The sequence below is a fragment of the Pteropus medius genome, unplaced genomic scaffold (genome assembly GCF_902729225.1).
Source record: "Pteropus medius unplaced genomic scaffold, Ma_sr-lr_union100, whole genome shotgun sequence".
In the NCBI taxonomy this organism is placed as follows: domain Eukaryota; kingdom Metazoa; phylum Chordata; class Mammalia; order Chiroptera; family Pteropodidae; genus Pteropus; species Pteropus medius.
Genome location: NW_024349803.1, coordinates 21,656,230 through 21,677,193, shown reverse-complemented (window position 1 = coordinate 21,677,193; position 20,964 = coordinate 21,656,230). Strand labels below are relative to the sequence as shown.

Genomic DNA, 20,964 nt, shown 5'->3' with positions numbered 1-20,964 from the left:
TTTTTTTTTTCCTATGCTCTCTTTGGTGCAAGTTTTTATCATGAAAGAATGTTAAATTTTGTCAAATACTTTTTCTGCATCTACGATGATCATTTGACTTCTATCTTTTGTTCCATTGATATACATATCACATTTATTGATATGCATATGTTGAACCATCTTTGCATCACAGAAATAAGTCCCGCTTGATTGTAGTATATCGTCCTTTTTACTCTGTTGTTAATTTTGGTTTGTTAGTATCTTGTCAAGAATTTTTTGCATCCATTATTCATCAGGGATAGTAACCTATAGTTTTCTTGTAGTGTCCTTATCTGGCTTTGGTATCAGGGTAATAATGCTAGCTTGTAAAGTAAGCCTGGGAATCTTCCTTGCTCTTCAATTTTCTGGAAGAGTTTGAGAAGAACTGGCATTCATTCTTAAATTTTTGATAGAATTCGACCATGAAGCCATCTAGTCTTAGGTTCTTCTTTGTTGGAAAATTTTTGATTACTAATTCAATTTCTTCACTTGTTACTGTCTGTTCGGTTTTCTATTTCTTTATGATTTAGTCTTGGTAGGTTGTATGTTTCTTTCTAGGTTGTCCAATTGCTGGCATGTAATTGTTCACAGCTTTCTCTTACGATCATTTGTTTCTGTTGTATTAGTTATAGTGTCTTTTTTCATTTATAATTTATTTGAGTCCTTTTTTGATCAATATAGCTAGAAATTTGTCAATTGTTTATTTTTTCAAAAACAACTGTTAGTTTCATTGCTCTCTTCTATTGTTTTTGTATTCTCTATTTCATTTATTTTGCTCCTCTTTGTTATCTCCTTCCTTCTAACTTTGAGTTTAATTTGTTCTTTTTCTAGTTCTTTGAGGTATAAAATTCAGTTGTCTCATATTTTTCTTCTTTTTAAGATCAAAATATTTTTTTTAATGTAGCCATTTATCACTATAAACTTTCCTCTAAGAATTGTTTTTGCTGCATTCCGTAAGTATTATTATGTTATGTTTCCTCTAGTTTGTCTCAAAAAAGTTTTTTTTTTTATTTCGTCTTTGGCCCATTGGTTGTTAAGGAGCATGCTGCTTAATTTCCACATATATGTACATTTTCTAGTTTTCTTCCTGTTATTGACTTCTAGTTTCAAATTACTCTGGTCGGAAGAGATATTTCAAATGATTTCAATCTTCTTAAATTTGTTAAAACTTGTTTTGTGGCCTAACATATGATGTATCCTAGGGACTGTTTTCTGTGCACTTGAGAAGAATGTATATTCTGCTGCTGTTGGATGGAATAGTCTGTGTATGTCTCTCGGGTCCATTTGGTATTAAATATAGTTCAAATCTAATGTATCCTTATTGATTTTATGTCTGGAGAATCTATCCATTGTTGAAAGTGGGGTATTAAAGTCCCCTACTATTAATTTACTGCTGTCTACTTCTCCCTTCAAATATGCTAATGATAGCATTACATATTTAGGTGCTCTAAAGTTGGGTGCATATATATTCACAGTTGTTACATGCTCTTAATGAACTGACCCTTTTATCATTATATAATCACCTTGTTTCTTGTTAACAGTTTCTGACTTAAAGTCTGTTTTGTCTGATGTCAGAATAGCTATCACTGCTATTTTTTGGTTCATATATTTCTATCCCTTCATTTTCAGCCTATGTGTCCTCAAAACTAAAGTGAGTCTGTTTTAGGTAGTGTATTCTTGGATCATTTTGTTTTAATCCATTCAGCCATTTTATGTCTTTTGATTGAGAATTTAATTGGTTTATATTTAAAGTAATTATTGATAGGTAAAGATTTACTGTTGCCATTTTAGAAATTGTTTTCTGGCTCTTTTTGCAGTTCCTTTGTTTCTTACCTCCTCTCTTGCTGTGTTTCTCTGTAAATCAATGATTTCCTGTAGTGGCATGCTTTGATTCCCTTCTTTTTATCTTCTGTGTTATCTACTGTAGCTTTCTGCCTTCTGGTTACATGAGGCTTACATAAAACGTCTTATAGATATAACAATCTATTTTAAGCTGGTTATAACTTAACTTCCATCTCTTTTAGACAACACCCCCACTTTATATTCTTGATATCACAATTTACATCTTTTGATACTACACATCCATTAACAAATTATTGTAGCTACAGCTATTTTTAATTCTTCTGTCTTTCGAGTTATATACTACTATATAATAGTACTTGAGTATTCTGAATTTGCTTATATACTTATCTTTACCATTGTGTTTTATATTTTCGTGTTTTCTGTTTCTGCCAAGTAACTCTCATATATATTTGTTTTAGTCTCTAACTTTCATGTGGCAGGTTTCCTCAATGTCTATTGGTGCCTGGCTGTCTGGAAGTGCTGTGTAGGATCTGCTGATCACTGGGTTTCACTGTATGGAGGTTTGGGGAAGGAGATGGTCATCTCACCTAACAACTTTAAATGCCATATATACTCTCATGACTCTCAAGTTATTATAGCTGAACTTCACTTCTGAACTCCAGACTTTCAATAATTCAGTTTGGAGATCTAAAAGGCATCCCAAGCTGGAAAAGAAAAACAGAACTATTGATCTACAGTGCTCTACTTTCTAACTTGCTTCTCCCACGATGTTTCCTATTCCACTCCTACCCAGGTCAAAGCCGAGCAGGTCAACATAGCAGCCACTCTCTGACCTTTCTTTTTTGTACACACACACCAATTCGATCTATCAACAATTCTCACTGGAGCTATCTCTAACACATATTCAGAATCCAGCAACTTACCACTTTCACTGTTCCAACCCTAGATCAAGATACTAAAATTAAAATTTCTGGCTTGAAAACTGCTCCTTGTTTTCATTTTTTGCCTCACTCCAGTCTTTCTGCATATATCAGCTGGAGGAAGCCTTTTAAAGTGTAAGCCTCAGGAAATGAGTCACTCCCTCTAAGAGCATCAGTGTATATCCTAAGTATGGCAGCAACAACATACAGCAACTATTTGATCCCATTAATTCCTCGACATATGGACTATATTTCATGGGCTTCAGGAGCAAGCATCGGAAGGAACTGTCCAGCAGTTCCCTAAAACTGAGCGTAAAACTCTGTATGTAAAACCATATGTGCATTGGACCGAGAAGAAATTTCATCTGACCCTTCATGACCCAGAAAGTCTAGAACCAAGAAATTTCATTTGACCCTTCATGACCCAGAAAGTCTAGAACCAAGACCCTAGATTGTTGAGGGAAGGAATACATCTTGTTCATCTTTAATTTATCTCACCACCTACCACATGGCACAGAGCATAGTTAAGGCGACTGTACATGAACGCTTTTATACACTAGTAAATATACATAAGCGAATACACAGAAGCAATTGGTGTGTTATTTGTATATTATTTAGGAAAATTCCCAAGGTCCCTGACCAGGCAACATATTTTGTATCCTCTCTGTTCCCCAACAAATTACATTTTTTAAAAAGAGAAACTACAAAAACCGATAGACACAGAAAATAGTTTGATGGTTACCAGCGGGAAAGGGGAGGCACGGAGGCAGATAAGAGTAAAGGGGGTTAAATATATGGTGACGGGAGATTTTACTTTGGTCATGAACACACAATGCAATATACAGATGATGTAGTATTGAACTGTATGCTTAAAACCTATATAATTTTATTAACCAATATCACCCCAATAAATTTAATTTAAATAAAAATAAGTAAGTAAATAAAAAGAAATTTTAAACTAATTCTAAAACTTGTAATTCTCACCAATATATACTCTTTGAATATATACTCCTCAAAGTGACGTTTTACCCAGTTCTTTAGTTTAAACTTAATACTTACCTGCGGTTTCTGATGTTTATATGTTTTACTTTAAAATTTTGTACCTTTCTTTCAGTTACGTCTCATTCAGACAATAAAATGTAACCTTGGTCATCAGTCAACTCAATACATTTTTATAACAACCAATAGACAGCTAAGGATTTATCAGGATTTATTTCTTATAAATACTGATAGATTATTTCCAGGTTTAATCACTACATTAACCAATAATTGGCTCTTTTCAGCTTCAACTATCTTTTCTCCTTAAGAGGTGGAGAGAGCTAGAATTTTAGTAACTGCTGCAGGCTGAAGGAGCTCTGTTCACCAGCAAAATCAACAGATAAATGTCCCATAGACATTACAGGAAGCTCAAAAACTCTGTACGGTAATTCTGTTTAGAAAAGCAAGTGTGATATGTCCTGTCGAAATATGGAAGCCCCCTTAAATATACCGGAACAAAGATAAATGAACAATTTTAACAACACTGTTTCATAACATAATTAGAAAAAATAAACAAAGGAGAAAAAAAGAGGTGTGCAGGAACAAAATACCCTGTGTTAGATTTCTTACCATTTTATAGAGATCTGAGACACTAATCTGGTCTGAATCCACTACTTCAAAGTCCTTTCGAGGTACCAGATCCAGGCCCAAATGCCTAGTAAAGAGAAAGAACACACTCAGTATGCCATGTCCTCAGATTACTCACCCTCTTTATGTGCCTGGGAGCCCATACCTGTCATGCCCTTGTGGACAGAGGCTCGGACACTGCCCCAGGAGGAATGTGCCTTTATCCAGTAATACTTAACTGTGCTCACCTTTAGATAAATAAATGAGGCTAGAAATTTTACGTCTCACAATTCTAGTCATCAAGCAGTTCCCTTGTGATAGCAGGCTGTCATTCAATATCACATTTTTAACAGATTGCTTGAGTTCATTAAGGATGGGATTTCTATAGATCATTAATAAGTCACCCTTATTTTTCTATTTCTCCTCATCCTACAAGTATGCTCAAGGTTCAGTCATGCATTACGTCCATGAGGATGAAAAGTTATCCAGGATCCAAGTAGATTTGTAATTCAAAGTCAAACACATAAAAATTACCACTGAAGATATTAAATTCAAAGAAATGCATGTTTTCGTTGAGTTTTATCTCATTTTCAATTTAATTAATACTGACACTGGGTCATAGTAAAGACTTTAACACATATTAGCCACTATCTTAAGAAACTTTAGATGGAAATTTAACCAAGGAGTACTACTACTAAAGAACACAGTATTTAGAAGATCTGGTATAACCTGGGCAGAAAGGGAGAAGTCATGGTGATTAATGGTTGACTGGGAGGCAGTATGAGGCAGTGGAAATAACTCTGGATACAGTCGGAACTCCTGGGTTCAAATAGGGTACATAATTTATAGTCAATAATGTTAACTCCTTTCTCACTCTCTAGAACAACAGCTCTAAACCTGGTGTCCAAAGGAGCTGTGGACTCCTGCCCTGCTTACAACAGTATGTGCGTGTATTCATGTGTGATGTTTTTCTCAGTAGAGGGTCTGTAACTCTCATCAGGGTTTCAGAGATGCTCTGCGACGCTCTACTTCAAAATAAGGGTTATTAATTATTGCATCTGATAAAAGTATTTCACAGACAATGGAAAAAGAGTAAGTGTTCTTTTCTTCAACTAGACTATGAACTACTTGTAGAAGATGCTAGCAAAACTAATTCTGGAGGCTCTTTCTGTACATAAAACTTCCACGCATTTAAGATAAAGCCGTGTGTACATCCAAACTGCAGATCTACTTTATTTTATTTATAATTTACACCCTAATTATAGGAAAGTATATGAAAAGGTTAAAGAAACAGCAATAAGATTGTTAAACTAAAAACGGAAAATCAAACCTATATGAAGACAGAAGCAAAGATACTAATTGCATAGACTAATATGATTATTATGTTTAAGAATTAAAATTTAGATGTGTACTTTTTAGCAGGCAAGAAAAAGAAATGTATTTTTCTATTAAAGGATAAAAACTCATGTTTTTCTATTATCTATTATAACTTACGTTATCTTATAACAGAAAAAACATGAGTTTTTAAAGAAAAAGTAATTTTTTGGTACTAAATTCCCCTCCCCCAAACCCTTACAGTGATGAGACTGGTAACACACCATTGGCCTTAACTGTGATAGTTCACAGTTTAATGAGAAAACCATGCCATCAAATCTGATTATTGAAGTTAATGCACTTAAATCTATAAGGAACTTTGTTTTATATCAAAGAAATACTCCATTTGATTACCTCTTATTAGCTATTGTTTCTCTGAAATAATTTCGGGTCCCTGTCTCCTAACACTTACAGCACACAAAGGCAGTATAGCACCAGCAGAGCAAGAGAGAGCTGAAGCATCTCCTTTCTATCTCTCTTGTCATAAAAGGCAATTTACATTATAAAGATAATTTTGCAGATATGATCTTAAATATTCAAAATACTTTTCCATCCATGTGGAAAAACAGCGAAACGATGACAAAATATTAGTATTTGTATTAGGGAAGCATAATTACACAATTACTCATTTAAAACATTTTCCAAATTTTCTGTAGTCATGGTATCGAAACCTTTTTAAATACAAAAACGAGACAAAATTTCATACATATTCTTTAACCACCAGAGGTCACAAAATCTATGATAGTCTCAACATAGAATTAAGTAACAAAAAGATTACTCAAATAGTCCAATCAAAATAGATGTTTTCAACACAATAGCTTTAAAAATCCGCACGGATCTAAGTCAACAGGGCCGGGATTGCGTCCGTGCAGTTAGTGCGCCGCACACAGCGACTGACTGCCCCGTCTGGGGCTGGCATCCGCCAATCCCCGACTTAGCACCGACGCTCTTACCTCGCCTGTCCATTGAACTACCCGCCATGTACCCAGCCGCTCGCTGCACAGACACTCTCTGAGGGCCTTTTGTGGACCAGAACAGCGGTGAGGAATCAAGTGTTGGTGTTCGCCATGCTAATTCTCCCGGGGGCAGTGTTTCCCCTCCCCGAGAAGTCCCTGGAGCCCAGTACCTTTCAGTTTCTCAATTCTATTATCTTAGGGAGTAAAACAATGATTAATGGGTGATCTGATAAAAAAGAAGGTGCGTTCCTTCTAAGATTGTCTTCAGTGGAGGAAGTGTGGTTTCAAATGCTAAATTGGAGGACTGTCCTCATCACGTCTCAGAAGGCAGAGAAGCTGCTCACTGAGAAGCAACACGCGGTTCGCTACAAATTTCCCTCTGAAAAAGGTCACTGGCTGTTTGGTCCTACAGGTTACTCTAAGAATAACACAGAGTAGGTGCATGGAATGGCCGACTTAGTCCCTTCTTCATCCTCGCAGCGAAGGGAGGCCGCGCGGCAAGGAGCTGGGGGCACGGGCTCCGCGGTTCGACTGCCTGGTTTCTATCTGGGCTCTTCCACGGAGCCGCGCTGTCTCCTCTATGATCACAGGGTGTTGTAAGGCCTGATGCAAGGAAAGCACTCAGCACACAGCCTGGCACTGTGAACTGCTACTGCTGTTATAGTTATTACCCTTATGTGTTACATCATTCGTCAACATATGGCTTAAGGTACAAGGATTGTGATCAGACATATAGTGCCTGAAAAAAGACTCCAACAGATGGACACGAGCAGATGTACATCTACGAACACCGACACACAGAGGTAGCAAGGAGCTGTTTTCAAAAATGGTCCTTCTAACTGCTTAGGTGAACAGTCTCCAGAAAAGTATTTAGTCTTCTCTAGCCACCTGCCATTGGTACTTGTTCATCCATTTCAATAATTCAATAAATATTTACTAGCACCTACTCTGTGCCAGGCTCATGCTGAACTTGGAGACACAGCAATGAACAAGAGACACGTGCCCTGTTCTGCATTTTCAGGTGCACCTCTCTAAGGGCCTGAATCTTTACCACATTCTATGAATTCTACATTTATTTTGAACGTTCTCTGTTCTATTTTCTATTGTATCTTTTCCTCTGGGGTTCCTCATCTGAACCACAGAACAAAGAAAACAATTTGAAGTTAATTAATTGCATACAATAAATGTTTTAAGGCATTAGGACTTAGTTCTTCCTCGGAATCATTTGAGAAAGGCTGGAGATCATTTCCTGTGGGCAGTGAGTTCCCTTTTCTAATACTTAGAGCATAGTGATCATACAGATAGTAAGTATGCTAATGAAAGCGTGGTATACTTATATTTATGTAATAAAATATAAGAAGATGTAACTAATTACAGCTACCCTTTACTGGACATTTACTTGAGATAGGCATTTTATGCACATCATCACTAAACACTATGGGAAGTAGACAGTATCAGACCTTTTTTAACCTGAGGAAAGCAAAGCATGCAGGTTACACTCAGTGGCCTATTAAGGGAGCTGAGTTGGGTTCATCTCAAGTTAGGTCTGTCTTCTTCTGAACCTGTGGTGTTTTCACTATACCTGCTTTCTATTAAGAATCATGAAAGCTAAGTACCAATGGCTATCAGTGAACGTAATCAATTCAGTCATAATAGTTTGAAGGATGATTTTGTCAAAACCTCAATCTGGAAGGGAACAAATACCAATTGGTAAATGAATGACCACCAGGCATAAGAACAAAGACATGTTATTAGATTAATTTATGTAATACCTACCAAGTGCAGGCACTGTGTCATGCTAAGTGCAGGGTATGAGGAGAGCAAAACAGATTCGCAAAGGGCACGTGTGTGTGTGTGTACATCAGTCATCTGATGTATATCAGTCAATCTCCTTGAGTAGGGCAGGATACTGACTGGTGGGAACGATACCCTATCAGAAGAAGTCTAATAAAGTCATTGGAAGTGTCTGCTTATGTCTGATGCCCTGAAGCTGGAAAATATCACCATGCCCTGAAAGGAAAAGTTCTGAGCCACAAACTTTTCTGAGTCCTAGCTAAAAATCCACTCAGAGGACATAAACCAAACAGGAAGAAAGGGAGATGTATGGGTTAGGATTTATGAAAATCTGAGAAAGAAGACAGAAAAGGAAGGAAAGAGTAGGGAAAAAATATAGAGGAAGAGGAGAAGAAAAAATAAAAATTAGAAATTATATCCTTATTGGTGATTTGTCTTAATAATAGCAATTATTTCATTTGATACTTATAATTTAAGGAAACATCATTCTAATTCAATAAAAGCTTATAAAATGCTTACGTTTTATGAACTTTCTAAAGAAGAAACACAAAACTCTATAAATTACTTAAGAATAAAATATTTCTGATGTAGATATTTTTCTAAAGCAAAGATCAGTTACGTTGGGTCAGTCCTGAGTTAATGCAATTTTAACTTAGCTATGCTGTATTTACTGTGGTGATGAGATCAGAGACCGAGAAGAAACTTTTATAAACATCTTCATGGAAGGTGTTGAAAATATTAAATTAATACATTAAAATTACATTGCTAGACAAATTATTTTAAAATTCCCTTGGCGAGGATGTAATTAACTGACTCTTTGTATAGGGGACTTGAACACAGACAATAACTAATGGATTCAAACACAACTTTGTTTTATGCTCTTCCTCTATTTTAGTTCCTAAAAATATAAGAACACAATTTTGTAAGTGGTGATTTCTACCTGGTACAATATTAATAATTTTTACTTATGGAATGAGTCCACACACTGAATAGGTTAACAGGTATATGCCACATACATTTAATGCCTAAATATTCCAATTTTTTGTCAAATAAATCATAATTCCTAATCTCAGGAAACAAAATAAAAATTGTTGTTATGTAGATGTGGAGAGCTCAGCATTTAATATGAATTCTAAATAAAAGTATCTAGTTTTTAAGTGTATACCAGTTTAGTTTTTATCCTTGAAAGTTCTAACTCAATGTTAAATCAGATATATATTATGGGACATACAGTATTCACACTAGGAGCATAGAACAAAGATCAAACCACTCATAGACTAGAAATACTCGCAATAATTTGCCAGGGTTTAAGACCCACACTTAAAAATAATCCAAGAGATAGTAAGGTCCTGCATAAACTGTATGGACTTTGGGATCAGTTCTGGGTACAAATATCAGCTTTACCACTTACTATGTAACGCTGAAAAAAGTGTTTCTGAACCTCAGTTTCCTCATTAGGTAAAGCATAACTAGTCTTGGAAGAGCACAAAAGCATTTCATTATAACAGTGCATATAGGTTAGACCATGCACTTGCCACTGTGATATAGGTAGATGTATTCAATAAACTATTGAATTGTTATTAATAGCTTCTGATACAGTTTCTAAAAAGGTAAAGCCACAAGTCTACGTAAGAGCTTACAGAAAAGGCTTAACAATTTTAAATTATATATAATTAATATTTAATTATATCAATTAAGACAAAAATACATTCAGCAAACATTGATTGTGCATCCACCACGTGCCAACATGTGCTGAGCTTCAATATTTTATGGCACTGATAAAGTGCAGTAGAACAAGAAGTGCGGAAAAATAAAGGCACGAAATGAAAACAATGGATGTGGTTAGCAGTGCTTGGCTACTGCATGCAAGTCTCCTTTATCTGACCCGAGTATGAAGTGACTTTATTTTTACTACATACCACCTCATTTTTCAAAGTAAGAAGGAAATTTTTTAAAGGAATTAGTTTAAGTGAGAGTCAGAGAGAACTGTCCTATTGGTTTTGGGGGCAATATGTCTTTTTCCTTTAATAATGACAGACCCACAGAGTTCTCATTTAAGCTTTTAAGTGACTACGTTTTCCACTGTGGAGAAAGGGGAAAATAGAAAGACAAGGAAGTAGGGAAGGGAAGAAGTGGAAGAGGGGTGGTGAGAAGGAAAGATGCAGAGAAGTGAGGAGAAGAGGAACGTGGAGAGGAGAGGGAGACAGAACAGCGGGGAAGGGGAACGGAACTATGTTCCTGATTTTTGTTCACTAAAGTGGGCATATACATCTCCCCTCCCCAACGCGTGTGCGCACACACATGCAAACACACTTTTTGCTGAGAAAAAGTTATTTGTGGAGTTGGAATAACTCTATAATTTACAGCTAGGTATTTATAATGGTCTTAACCTTTTTCAAATTATAATTTGAACTTGTTTCCAAGCTATCATCTTTAAGTTTTCAGATTTGATTGCAAAATCTGGTCTTTTTTCCAAGTTTTATTATAAAGAGGTATCGATATTACTAAAATAGTATCTTCTTTGTTTACTGGTATGTAGTTGCTGCTAAACTGTAATATAAGGACTTATACAACTGTTAGTTTCATCAGTTCAAGTGTAACGATTTGCTTGGCACACAGTAATGTTATGAAATTATTACTAGCATTGATTTTTTAAATATATTTAAAGATACCACTTTATAACATAATACCATTCGGGGCCGAGGAGATAGGCTCAGTAACTACAGTAAGTTAACATACTGTATTTTACTAAGATTTTTATTGCCCAAAGTTAGATTTAGAGAACATCATCTGATCTATGGTATACCTGAATCTACATTGTATCATATGAGGAGTCTCTGGCGTGTGCCAAGCAACGCTATTAACAGTCAAGACAGGGTGTAATTTAATTTAAGCAAACAAGAATAGGAATCGTCACTTCAAAAGGTCACGACTAGCCAATGCAGGGTTGTACTTATTTCCTTTCTCCTGATGAACAGTACCACTCTGGGGTGGCTCCACTGTTTGTTGGATTCTGTTTCCACTCCCCTGATCTGCCCTTCTCCTTCTGCAGGAACATTCTCAAATCCCTTCTCAGGGGCCATGAAACAGAACTTCTGAGACCTCATGTACTTCACACTGGCTTTATTTGGCCCTTACACTTGATTAGATAGTTTGGTTGTTTATGAAGTTCTTGCTGGCAAATCATAGCCAAACAAAATTTCGAAGATATTATTTCATTAAATTGTAACGTCTAGTGTTACTGATAAAACTTTTGAGGCCAACGTGATTCTTATACTTTTGTAAAAAGACTGTTTTTCCGTCTGAAAACCTTCTAGGATCATCTCATCCCTGGGACACTGAAGTATCTTAATGTGCCTTGCTGTAGGTTTTGGGATTCCCCACCCCACCCCACCCCCATTACATTAGGTATTTGATGGGCCCTTTCCACCCTGAGACTCCTAGTTCTTTGGCTCTGAGAAATTCTTGTCTATCATTTCTTTAGCATTTCTTCTTCACTGCCTTTTTTTTTTCCTGGAAATTATAATGTCCGATGTTGGACCCATGGATCGAACCTCTGTATTGCTCTTTTTCTTCAACCATTTCTCACCTTTTTATTTTCCTAGATATAACAAAATTATCTTCCTATTCCCTTCCTAAATATTTTATTTTGGAAATCACATTCTCTATTCCTTTTCATAGCATTTTATTCTACGTAATGGATCTTCCCGATTCTCTTAAAGGATACTCAGAGATTTTTAAAAGTTCTTCACTAATCTCTAATTCTCTATGTGGCCAGGTTATTTCCTCTGGGGCAAAGTATTTTTTTAAATTTTATCATTAGTTTCAAGCATGCAGTACATTAGTTAGACATTTGTATAGTTTATGAAACAATCCCCCCAATTGCTCTATCTTCCCGCCGGCTCTCCACCCAGCCATTATATTTCTGCTGACTGCACTCCTATGCCATGCTCCCCATCCCCGTGACCCTCCATCGACTACTAATTTGTACTTCTTTACCCCCTCAACCATTTCCCATCTTTAACTTCTTTCTCTTAGCCTCCCCACTCTGACCGTCACAAGATTCTCCTCTATATTTGTGAGTCTCTTTTTGGTTTGTTCTTTTTGTTCCTTAGATTCTGCATACAAGTGAAATCATATGGTATTTATTTTTCCCTGACTTATTTCACTCAGCATAATAACCTCTAGGTCCATCCATGTCATTGCAAATGTTAGGATTTCATTTTTTATGGCTAACATTCCATTGTATATATGAACCATAACTTCTTTATCTAATCGTCTGCAAGGTATTTTGTTTATCCTGGTCTCTGTCTCTTCCCTATGGAAGGATTTCTTCAAATATTTAATAATACTCAATTGTCCATTCAGATTTAAAAATGCATTAGAAGTGCGGGGAGTTTTTTGTACATGGGTGGGTGACTAGTCCGCTTTTCTTTCTGGTGAGTGGATGAGATCTAGTCATTACACCTTGAAACCCTTAAATGCCACAATATGGAAGGCTCTGCAATAGGGTCCCAGTTCACACTTCCGTTGCCCCATTTCTCCCCAGGCAGTTTGGTCTTTGCTATTTGTTTGTCTGAAGGGGAAATATCTGGCTGTTGGGGATTCTCTCATGGCAGTCCGTTATTCTTTTTACATATTTTTAAGCAATTCCCCTTGTTTAAGCTCAAAGGCTCACTCCCACCCTCCATAATTCTGGGAACTACAAAGCAGATTAGCTCCTTCATTAGGTAAAATTTCATCTTCACATACTGGGCTTCCTCTGTCACTAATCCTCCATTTACTTTCCAGCTTGTAGAAATGGTTTCATAGATCTCTTTATTGCTGGGCTCCGAACCATTCTTTTTACTTTCTATCATTTCAACAATGTCTTAAGAGGAAGAGAAGCTAAAGACTTATACTAATATACTTAAGTGTATGTGTTTCTTAAATAGAAAGCAACCTGGTCACTTCAAAGTTCAATGGACCTGATTTTAAAAGAATGACACAAAAGCACCTGAGAATTATATCAATTATTAAGTCTAGGAAGAAGTAAAATCTGAATACTATTTACTGTAGCTGCCCACACCAAAGTCTTAAAGTTTAACTTGTATGGCAATAGCAAAATAATCATATCCACTGCAGGACTCTTTTTGAATGACAAATTAATTAGTTAAAAATATTCTGAAGTACAGATGCAGAAGTTCCCATTTATGGTATATGCTTATTCAGATTCATTGTATGGATATAAAACGTAAAGGACACCAAATTCACATTTTTTAAAAGGTCTTAAAGATGAAACAAAAGCTTATTCTGATTACTGATGTCTAGAATCAAGGAATTTGAGCTGGGAAAGACCTTAGAGCACAATGTGGTCTAATTTGATTTTCCAGAAGTGACAAATGGAGGCTGGGAGAGTTTAGTGAGTAGAACTAGTGAGTGTCTTTTGCTAAACTAAAACAACTACTCATAGTAAAAATAATCAAAGCTTAGTAGAGAATATAATGTCTTTTAATCACTAAAGAGAAGCTTCGATCAGCAAGTACAAACTCCATGAGTACTGAGTTACCATAAATGGAACTGAGAGAAGCCCAAATGATGTCATACTTACTCATTACCCCAGTCCAGGCGCACGGTGATGTGCCGCTTAACCTCCCGCACCTGATCCTGAGTCAGGTGACCAGACAGTAGCTGCCTTCGCAGGTCAATAAGCTCATTCATCACATGGCGTAGCTTGTAGAAAAGATCTACTTTGTGTTTCTGAAAGGGCATTTTTGGTGTTGGGTGAAATAAAAATGGGATATGAAAAGGGAATGAAAAAAGAAAGAGAAATAGTTAAACTATGAAAAGTGCTTATTTCTCTGAACCTCTAAAAAAGGCAATGTAAAGAGAAGCTTATTTAAGAATCTTAAAGTTCTTAGTTCATATTGTCTGTAAATCTCTGCATAGTGACATCTAAAAAGTAATATAAAAGATCTGGATCATGCAGAGTACTGTTTCTCTCCACTGCATCCTGGACTTACTCATTTTCCAGTAAATCAAAGTTACTAAACTTACTTGGAACAGAAAGTTACACAGGAACCTAGAGCAGTCTTCTCTGACAGAGGTTACTACGTCTGTAACAACAAATACTTCAACCGCCCAGCAGTATCTCCGGTTTCTCCAGGAGGAGTACTTAAGTTGGTGGAGGGAGAGAGAAAATCACCTGCCCTATTTTGAAAGAACTAAGGTTTCAATACAAAGCTGAAGTCTCTGGAGTGAGAATCTCTCCAAGTTTCCAGGCCTCATCTAGCTTTAATTAGCTTCTGTAAACAGTATGTGTCCTTAATATCACATGATAAATTTCTTCTCTTTTTGGTTTAATAAAAAGTGTCACCTTATTAAGACTTAGTGGGAACCTCTTAATGAACTTAATGATGGACATCATATGGCTTTATACTTACACGTAAAAAATTTAAGTGCCATGACAGCAGATGCTTGAGCAAAAAGATATACTTAAGAATACAGACTTTAGTTAAACTAAAGTCTTATTTGCTCACGAGTGAAATCTTAACTTAGAATTTTTAGGTTTCTGTGTCTGTTAAAGAGAATTATAACTGCACATGATAATTAAAATTCTTGGAATATAACTTATCTATAAAGAATGCTTTTAAAGACAGATCAACCTTGACTTGTCAGTCAAGTCTCTATCTAAAACTTCTAAAATGACACTTGTCAAAATAAGCTTGATTCAAGTGACTATAAATCAAATTAATTATAAAGCAAACTGCAACCAGTAGAATCAGCTAATGTTTTTAGGAGGTAGTGATCTTATTAAAATGTCCAAAATATACTACTGAGAAATCTTCTAATGGACCATTAGACTTTTAAAGGTCCATCTTGAAGAAAATAACTAGAACCTTAGGAATCATGCACTCTAACCACATCATTTCAGTGGCATCCTGTCTTTCCTTCAGTCGATAAACATGAAGAAAAGTTAAGCACCGTGATGGTACACGATGCCGGCAGAAGGGCAGAACTTAAGAATTCTTGCCAGCTCAAAAAGCAACAAGGCCTAAGCAAACTGCATCATCTGGCAAACTGAGATCTTAAAGATAAGCAATAAAGCCAATGTGGTTTTGATAAAACAAGACTACCCAAGTTTAAAATAGAAGAAATTGTGATTTTCCCATCAAACCACATACGATAATCTACTGTATACATATACAAGCATTTATTAATTCACACGACAAACCTGGCTATCACTTTGCTGTGATCAAAAAGTCCCTACTCCCGTGATGCTTTCATTCTAGACTGCAGAGAAAGACCATAGGAAAATAAATAAATGATGGTGGTGATAAGTACTAAGAAAAAAATTAAAATGGAATAGTGGATAGCCAAGGGTGGGTTGGCTGGGGCATGGGAAGAGATAGTGCTTCAAGTAGGGTGATCAGGGAAAGGCTTCTTTGGCAGCTGAACTTTGAGCAGAATAGAAATATGAATGAAATAAGGTGACAGCATTTGCTAAAACTGGGGAAGTTTTAGAGGCATAAAAACACAGCCAGAGCAAATGCCTTGATGTGGAAGTGTGACTTAGCGTGTTCATGGAGAACAGAGAGGTCAGTGCACCTGGAGCAGAGTGAAAAGGGGGAGAGTGGTGATGATGCTGTCAGAGAGGCAACGGGGAGCAGATGAGGCAGCCTTTGTAAGCTCCGTTAAGGGCTTTGGCTTTTATTCCAAGCAAGATAAAAAGCCACTGTAAATTTGCAGCAGAAAGTGATGTGATATGACTTAAATCTTGAAAGCATCACTCTGAGTGCTCTATGGAGAATAAACCATGAAAAGGCAAAGAAGAAAGCAGGGCTTCCAGTCAGGAAGCTATTTATTGCAACGATTCACAGAATGATGATTGAATGGATGGATAAAGGTAAGAATGGTGATACAAATTTTAGGGTTTAGAGTTTCGACATGTTTTGTAGGTAGCACTGTCAAGATCTGCTAATAAATTAGAGATGCGCTTTGAACTCATAGAAATAGATCAAAGGGGAAGGGAGTCAGAGGATGGGTAGAAAAGGTTAAGGGGAATATAGTGAATAATACTGAGATAATTGCATGGTGACAGATGCTTACTAGATTTAGTGTGGTGATCACAACGTAAGGTATACAGCTGTCAAATCACTATATTGTACACCTGAAACTAATAATGTATATCAACTATATATAATTTTTAAAAGAGGAGGGAATGGAGACAAAGCACAGACAACTCTTTTGTAGCAATTTTAGTAATTGAAAGCAAAGAAATAGGGTAGTAGAACAGGGTTGTGTGGCCAAGGGAAAAAATTTCGGGCTATTTGTATGCTGAAGGGAATGAGCCAGCAGAGAGAGAAAACTTGATGATGCAAGTGTTAAATTCTTGAGTAGCCAAGAAGAGGTGGGTCCCAGGTAAAAAGAGAAGGTTTTGCTTGGGCTGGAACCTCTGTATATTACCACAGAGAGGAAAGGCATACAATATGGGTAATGACTCGGGTAGCTGGAAATTTGGTGACAGGAGAACTAAAGTTTCCTCTGGCTGCTTTAGTCTCAAGGAAATGAAAGGCGAGGTCCTCTGCTGAGAGTAAGCGAAGTGAGAGTGGGCGTTAGAGGTTTGAAAACAGACGACGTAAAAGTTTCACAGGGAGCGGTGACACGAATCAGCAGAGGAAAGTGGTTCAACTGCCAGATGGCTTTGCGATTTGTGAACATTAATTAAAAGGTTGTATTTTTTGTTAAATGTATTGGGGTGACATTGGTTAATAAAATTATAAAGGTTTCAAGTAGACAATTCAATAATGCATCATCTGTATATCGCATTGTGTTCAGCGCCCAAAGTCAAATCTCCTTCCGTTGCCAAACATTTGACCTTCTTTATCCTTATCTACCTCCCTCTCCCTCCCCCTTTTCCCTCTGGCAACCACTGAACTGTAGTGTGTCTATGAGTTTTTGTCTTATTCGTTTGTTTCTATCAGTTTTCTATCTCACATATAAGTAAAATCATATGGTTTGCAACTTTTTCTGCCTTATTTTGCTTATTAGCACAATAATCTCAAGATCCATTCATGTTGTCGCAAATGGCAGTATTTCATATTTTCTTAGGGCTGAGTAATATTCCATTGTGTATATGTACCACATCTTCTTTATCCAATCACCTATCAAAGGACAATTCAGTTGTTTCCATGTCTTGGCCACCATGAATAATGCTGCAGTGAACGTTGAGGTGCATACGGCTTTACAGATAAATGTTTTCAAATTTTGGAGGTACATACCCAGAAGAGGGATTGCTGGGTCATATGGCAATTCTATTCTTAATTTTTTGAGGACCCTCCATACTGCTTTCTATGTGCTGTACCAATTTACATTCCCACTAGCATTGTATGAGAGTTCCTTTTTGTGTACTTTTTTTAAGCAAGTACATTTGACCGTTAAACGACATGGCTCTGAACTATGCAAGTCTACTTATATGGAGACTTTTTCAATACCTATATTGTTTTCAATCCGTGGTTGGTAATCTGTGGATGCGGAGGGCTGACTGAATGCATTGATCTTTGTCATTTTTAAAGGGGACTTGAGCATCTACAGATTTTGGTATCCACAGGGAATCTTGGAACCCGCCAACTGCAGATACTGAGGAATGACTACATTTTGGGGGAGTCGAAGTTATATATGAATTTTAGATTACGCCAGGCGTCAGCACCCCTAACCTCTGTGTTATCCAGCAGTCAACTGTGTAATGTACACTGATACTGAAATATCACATATACGTGTGTATATGTATGTATGTACATATATGTATATTTACGTGTATGTGTATAGACATACACACAACATACTCATAAGACATATATATATATTTATGTAAGAATATACTAATATAGTCTTTTTAGGCTTTACACAGTTTTTCTAAATCAAGAGTTTCTAACATTGTATTTTATATTTTCCGAAGATGACTATGCTATCTCCCATCACAAGTGCTCTTCTACAAAAATGTGACCTTGACACTTCTCCGGTATAACATGGAGTCTATTTAGTCTATTTCTTCACACTCGTGAATCCAGGCAGGCCCTGACACTGCTCTGATTAAATGTGACAGCAGTGCGTGAGGCCCAGTTCTAGGTGCAGTTCTTAACAAGTCTGGCAGCTTCTGCTTCTTGCCTCTCGGAATACATGTCCTTGGGAAGTTCCCTCTCAGAATCCTGCTGCCATGCTGTGAAAAGCTCAAGCTGCAAGGAGAGGCCCCAAGGAGATACTGCAGTAAGCAGTCCGTCTGAGACGCCACGCCTAGCCCAGCCAAGCACTGAGCGGACCACAGCTCCTACTCATATCTGCCTGCAGCGGAATGATGAAACCCTATGTGAAAACTGCCCAGCTGAGCTCACTCTATCCAGAGAAGAATGAAATATAATAGTTGTATTTAGCCACTAAGCTTTAGGTAGTTTATGTAAATAAATGTGCAGTATTTTTTGCCTATAGAAAAATCAGTTACTATTTCTAAATACATAAAGCTGGGACTACGAACTCCGTACTAAGAATGAAATGGATCATGTAAGCAGAAAGTAGCACTATTATTACAATCGATGTGGTGCTAATTTCTTTTTCAGGCCAACCCGAATACCTCTTGACCAGAGACCCTAAAACAGAGGCTCTGCCAGCATCGCCCTGACACCACACTGCCCTCTGGGATTTGTTAGCAAAAGAGAACACATGCCCAAGGTGAGCAATCCAAGCACCTGACCCCAGAGCCCATGCCTGACCTAGGATCACCTGACTCCACAGGACAGCTGAGTATCCCACTCAGGCTGAACAACCCTTTTCCACTGAGAGACCTGTTCCTCAGCAGATTAAAATAACAGTATGTGAGGCTGGCAGTAAGATTTAGCTTTCCTACGCAATCCTAGTTCCTGTCGCTGCTAAAATAAAGGCAGGAAATGTTTTTTTTTAAAGAGTAAGAAGAAAAAGAAATCTGTGGCCCATCTTAGCAAAACATTCAGCCTCTCCAAAAGCTCTGAAGTCTAATATTTGTCAAGAACAGTTACAGAATATTTGGAAAGTATATTGAAGAGTCAGCAGAAACTATAAATATAACTACTTTGCGACCACATGCCTAGTAGAATTTGCCTCATCACTGTGAAAAAAATCACTGGAATTCTGCAGAAGAATCTGAGGTTTAATACTCCTGATTTAAAAATTGTTTACTAAACTGCTTATGTTTATAACCCAATGTGGAAAGGTTATGCTGCGATGAGTCCTCTGAGTTAATAAATGAGCGAAGCTCATTTAATCCATCATAAAGTATGCTTTTATTTTAAAACTACATATACATAAAGACGTGCCAACAGAATTATAAAACTCTAATTAAAAGAAAATTACATCAAAAGTACTGCTCACAAGGAGAACAAATGTCCTGCCATGAGTACTGAAAACTAGGTGAAAATCAATTTAATGGAAGTTAAACATTACTTCTAAAGTTCATATTGTTAATGGAAGATTCTCGGATCTCTCTCCATTTTACCTCTTACTTTTGAATACTCATTTTATGTATAAGGAGATGGCTTATTTTCTCATTTTATTTTTTGTTAACAAAGTAACCACCACAAATTTGAGTTTATTCAAACTTCTCCGGTATTTCTTTTTTGAAATTACTATTAATAAACAAGTCTCTTATCACAAATTAACTTCTTATTCTACTCAAAATGTTTACATTATCCCCCAAAGCTTTAGGACTCATCTCAGTATAAAATACCTAAACTGCAGTACTTGCAACTCTAAGGACCTTTCTGCTAAAAATATCTTTAAGCCCCGGAATTTAAACTTTCATTTTAGGTTGCTGAACGACATAGTTGGCAAAGGCTTGAAACTGAATTCGAGAGAGAAATTCTGTGGAACAAAATGATATCTAAACCCAAGCTATTTCACACTGATCTTCAAGCACAAATTTCCAAGAAATAAAAACGCAAAGGAGCAAAGTGAAAATTCCTTTTAAACTGCCTACTAATATGGAGGTGTGCCTATACGATCTTTGTGCTTGGCACAAATATTTACTCCTCCAACTCTGAGGGTCCAGGATGTCTCCCTCCCTCCACTGCCAACCCCAAAACCTCCTGCATAGAGTTGAGAACCAAAATAACACTGTTCATAGTTTCGACCCTCTTTTACAACACAAGTATTTGCAAAAGATCTAAGACTTTTAAAACTCTTTCTTAGTTTAAGGAAGATGGTCATATTCTTTCTCTAGAACAGGTGAGCATCTTAATAAGAAGGGAAAAAAGGCAACTGAAAAGTAGGGAAAATATTAGTGATATGAAAAATGGAGGCTGCGGTTGCTGATGTTAAAGGCACTCACTCACAGTTCTGAACAGGGAAGATCACCCTGGCGGTGAGCTGTGGACAGCTGAGGCAATCTCAGGCTCACCGTCAGCTCTTCGACACAAGACACAACAAACCTCTACTTAAAGACAGCACTTAGTCTGTCTCCCTTAGGTACCTCTCCTTAGATACGAAGA

At 36.9% G+C, this 20,964-nt stretch overlaps 1 protein-coding gene across 1 annotated transcript in view; it reads right to left on the bottom strand.

Annotated features, from left to right (window-relative positions):
- Window positions 1-20,964, bottom strand: part of DOCK3 (dedicator of cytokinesis 3) — a 313,424-nt gene that overhangs the window by 151,999 nt on the left and 140,461 nt on the right. Inside the window, exons 6-7 of the mRNA XM_039837883.1 lie at window positions 14,061-14,209; window positions 4,350-4,434 (exon numbers count right to left, since the gene is read on the bottom strand). Of these exons, the coding sequence (XP_039693817.1) occupies window positions 4,350-4,434; window positions 14,061-14,209 (234 nt within the window). The remainder of the gene's footprint in view (window positions 1-4,349; window positions 4,435-14,060; window positions 14,210-20,964) is intronic.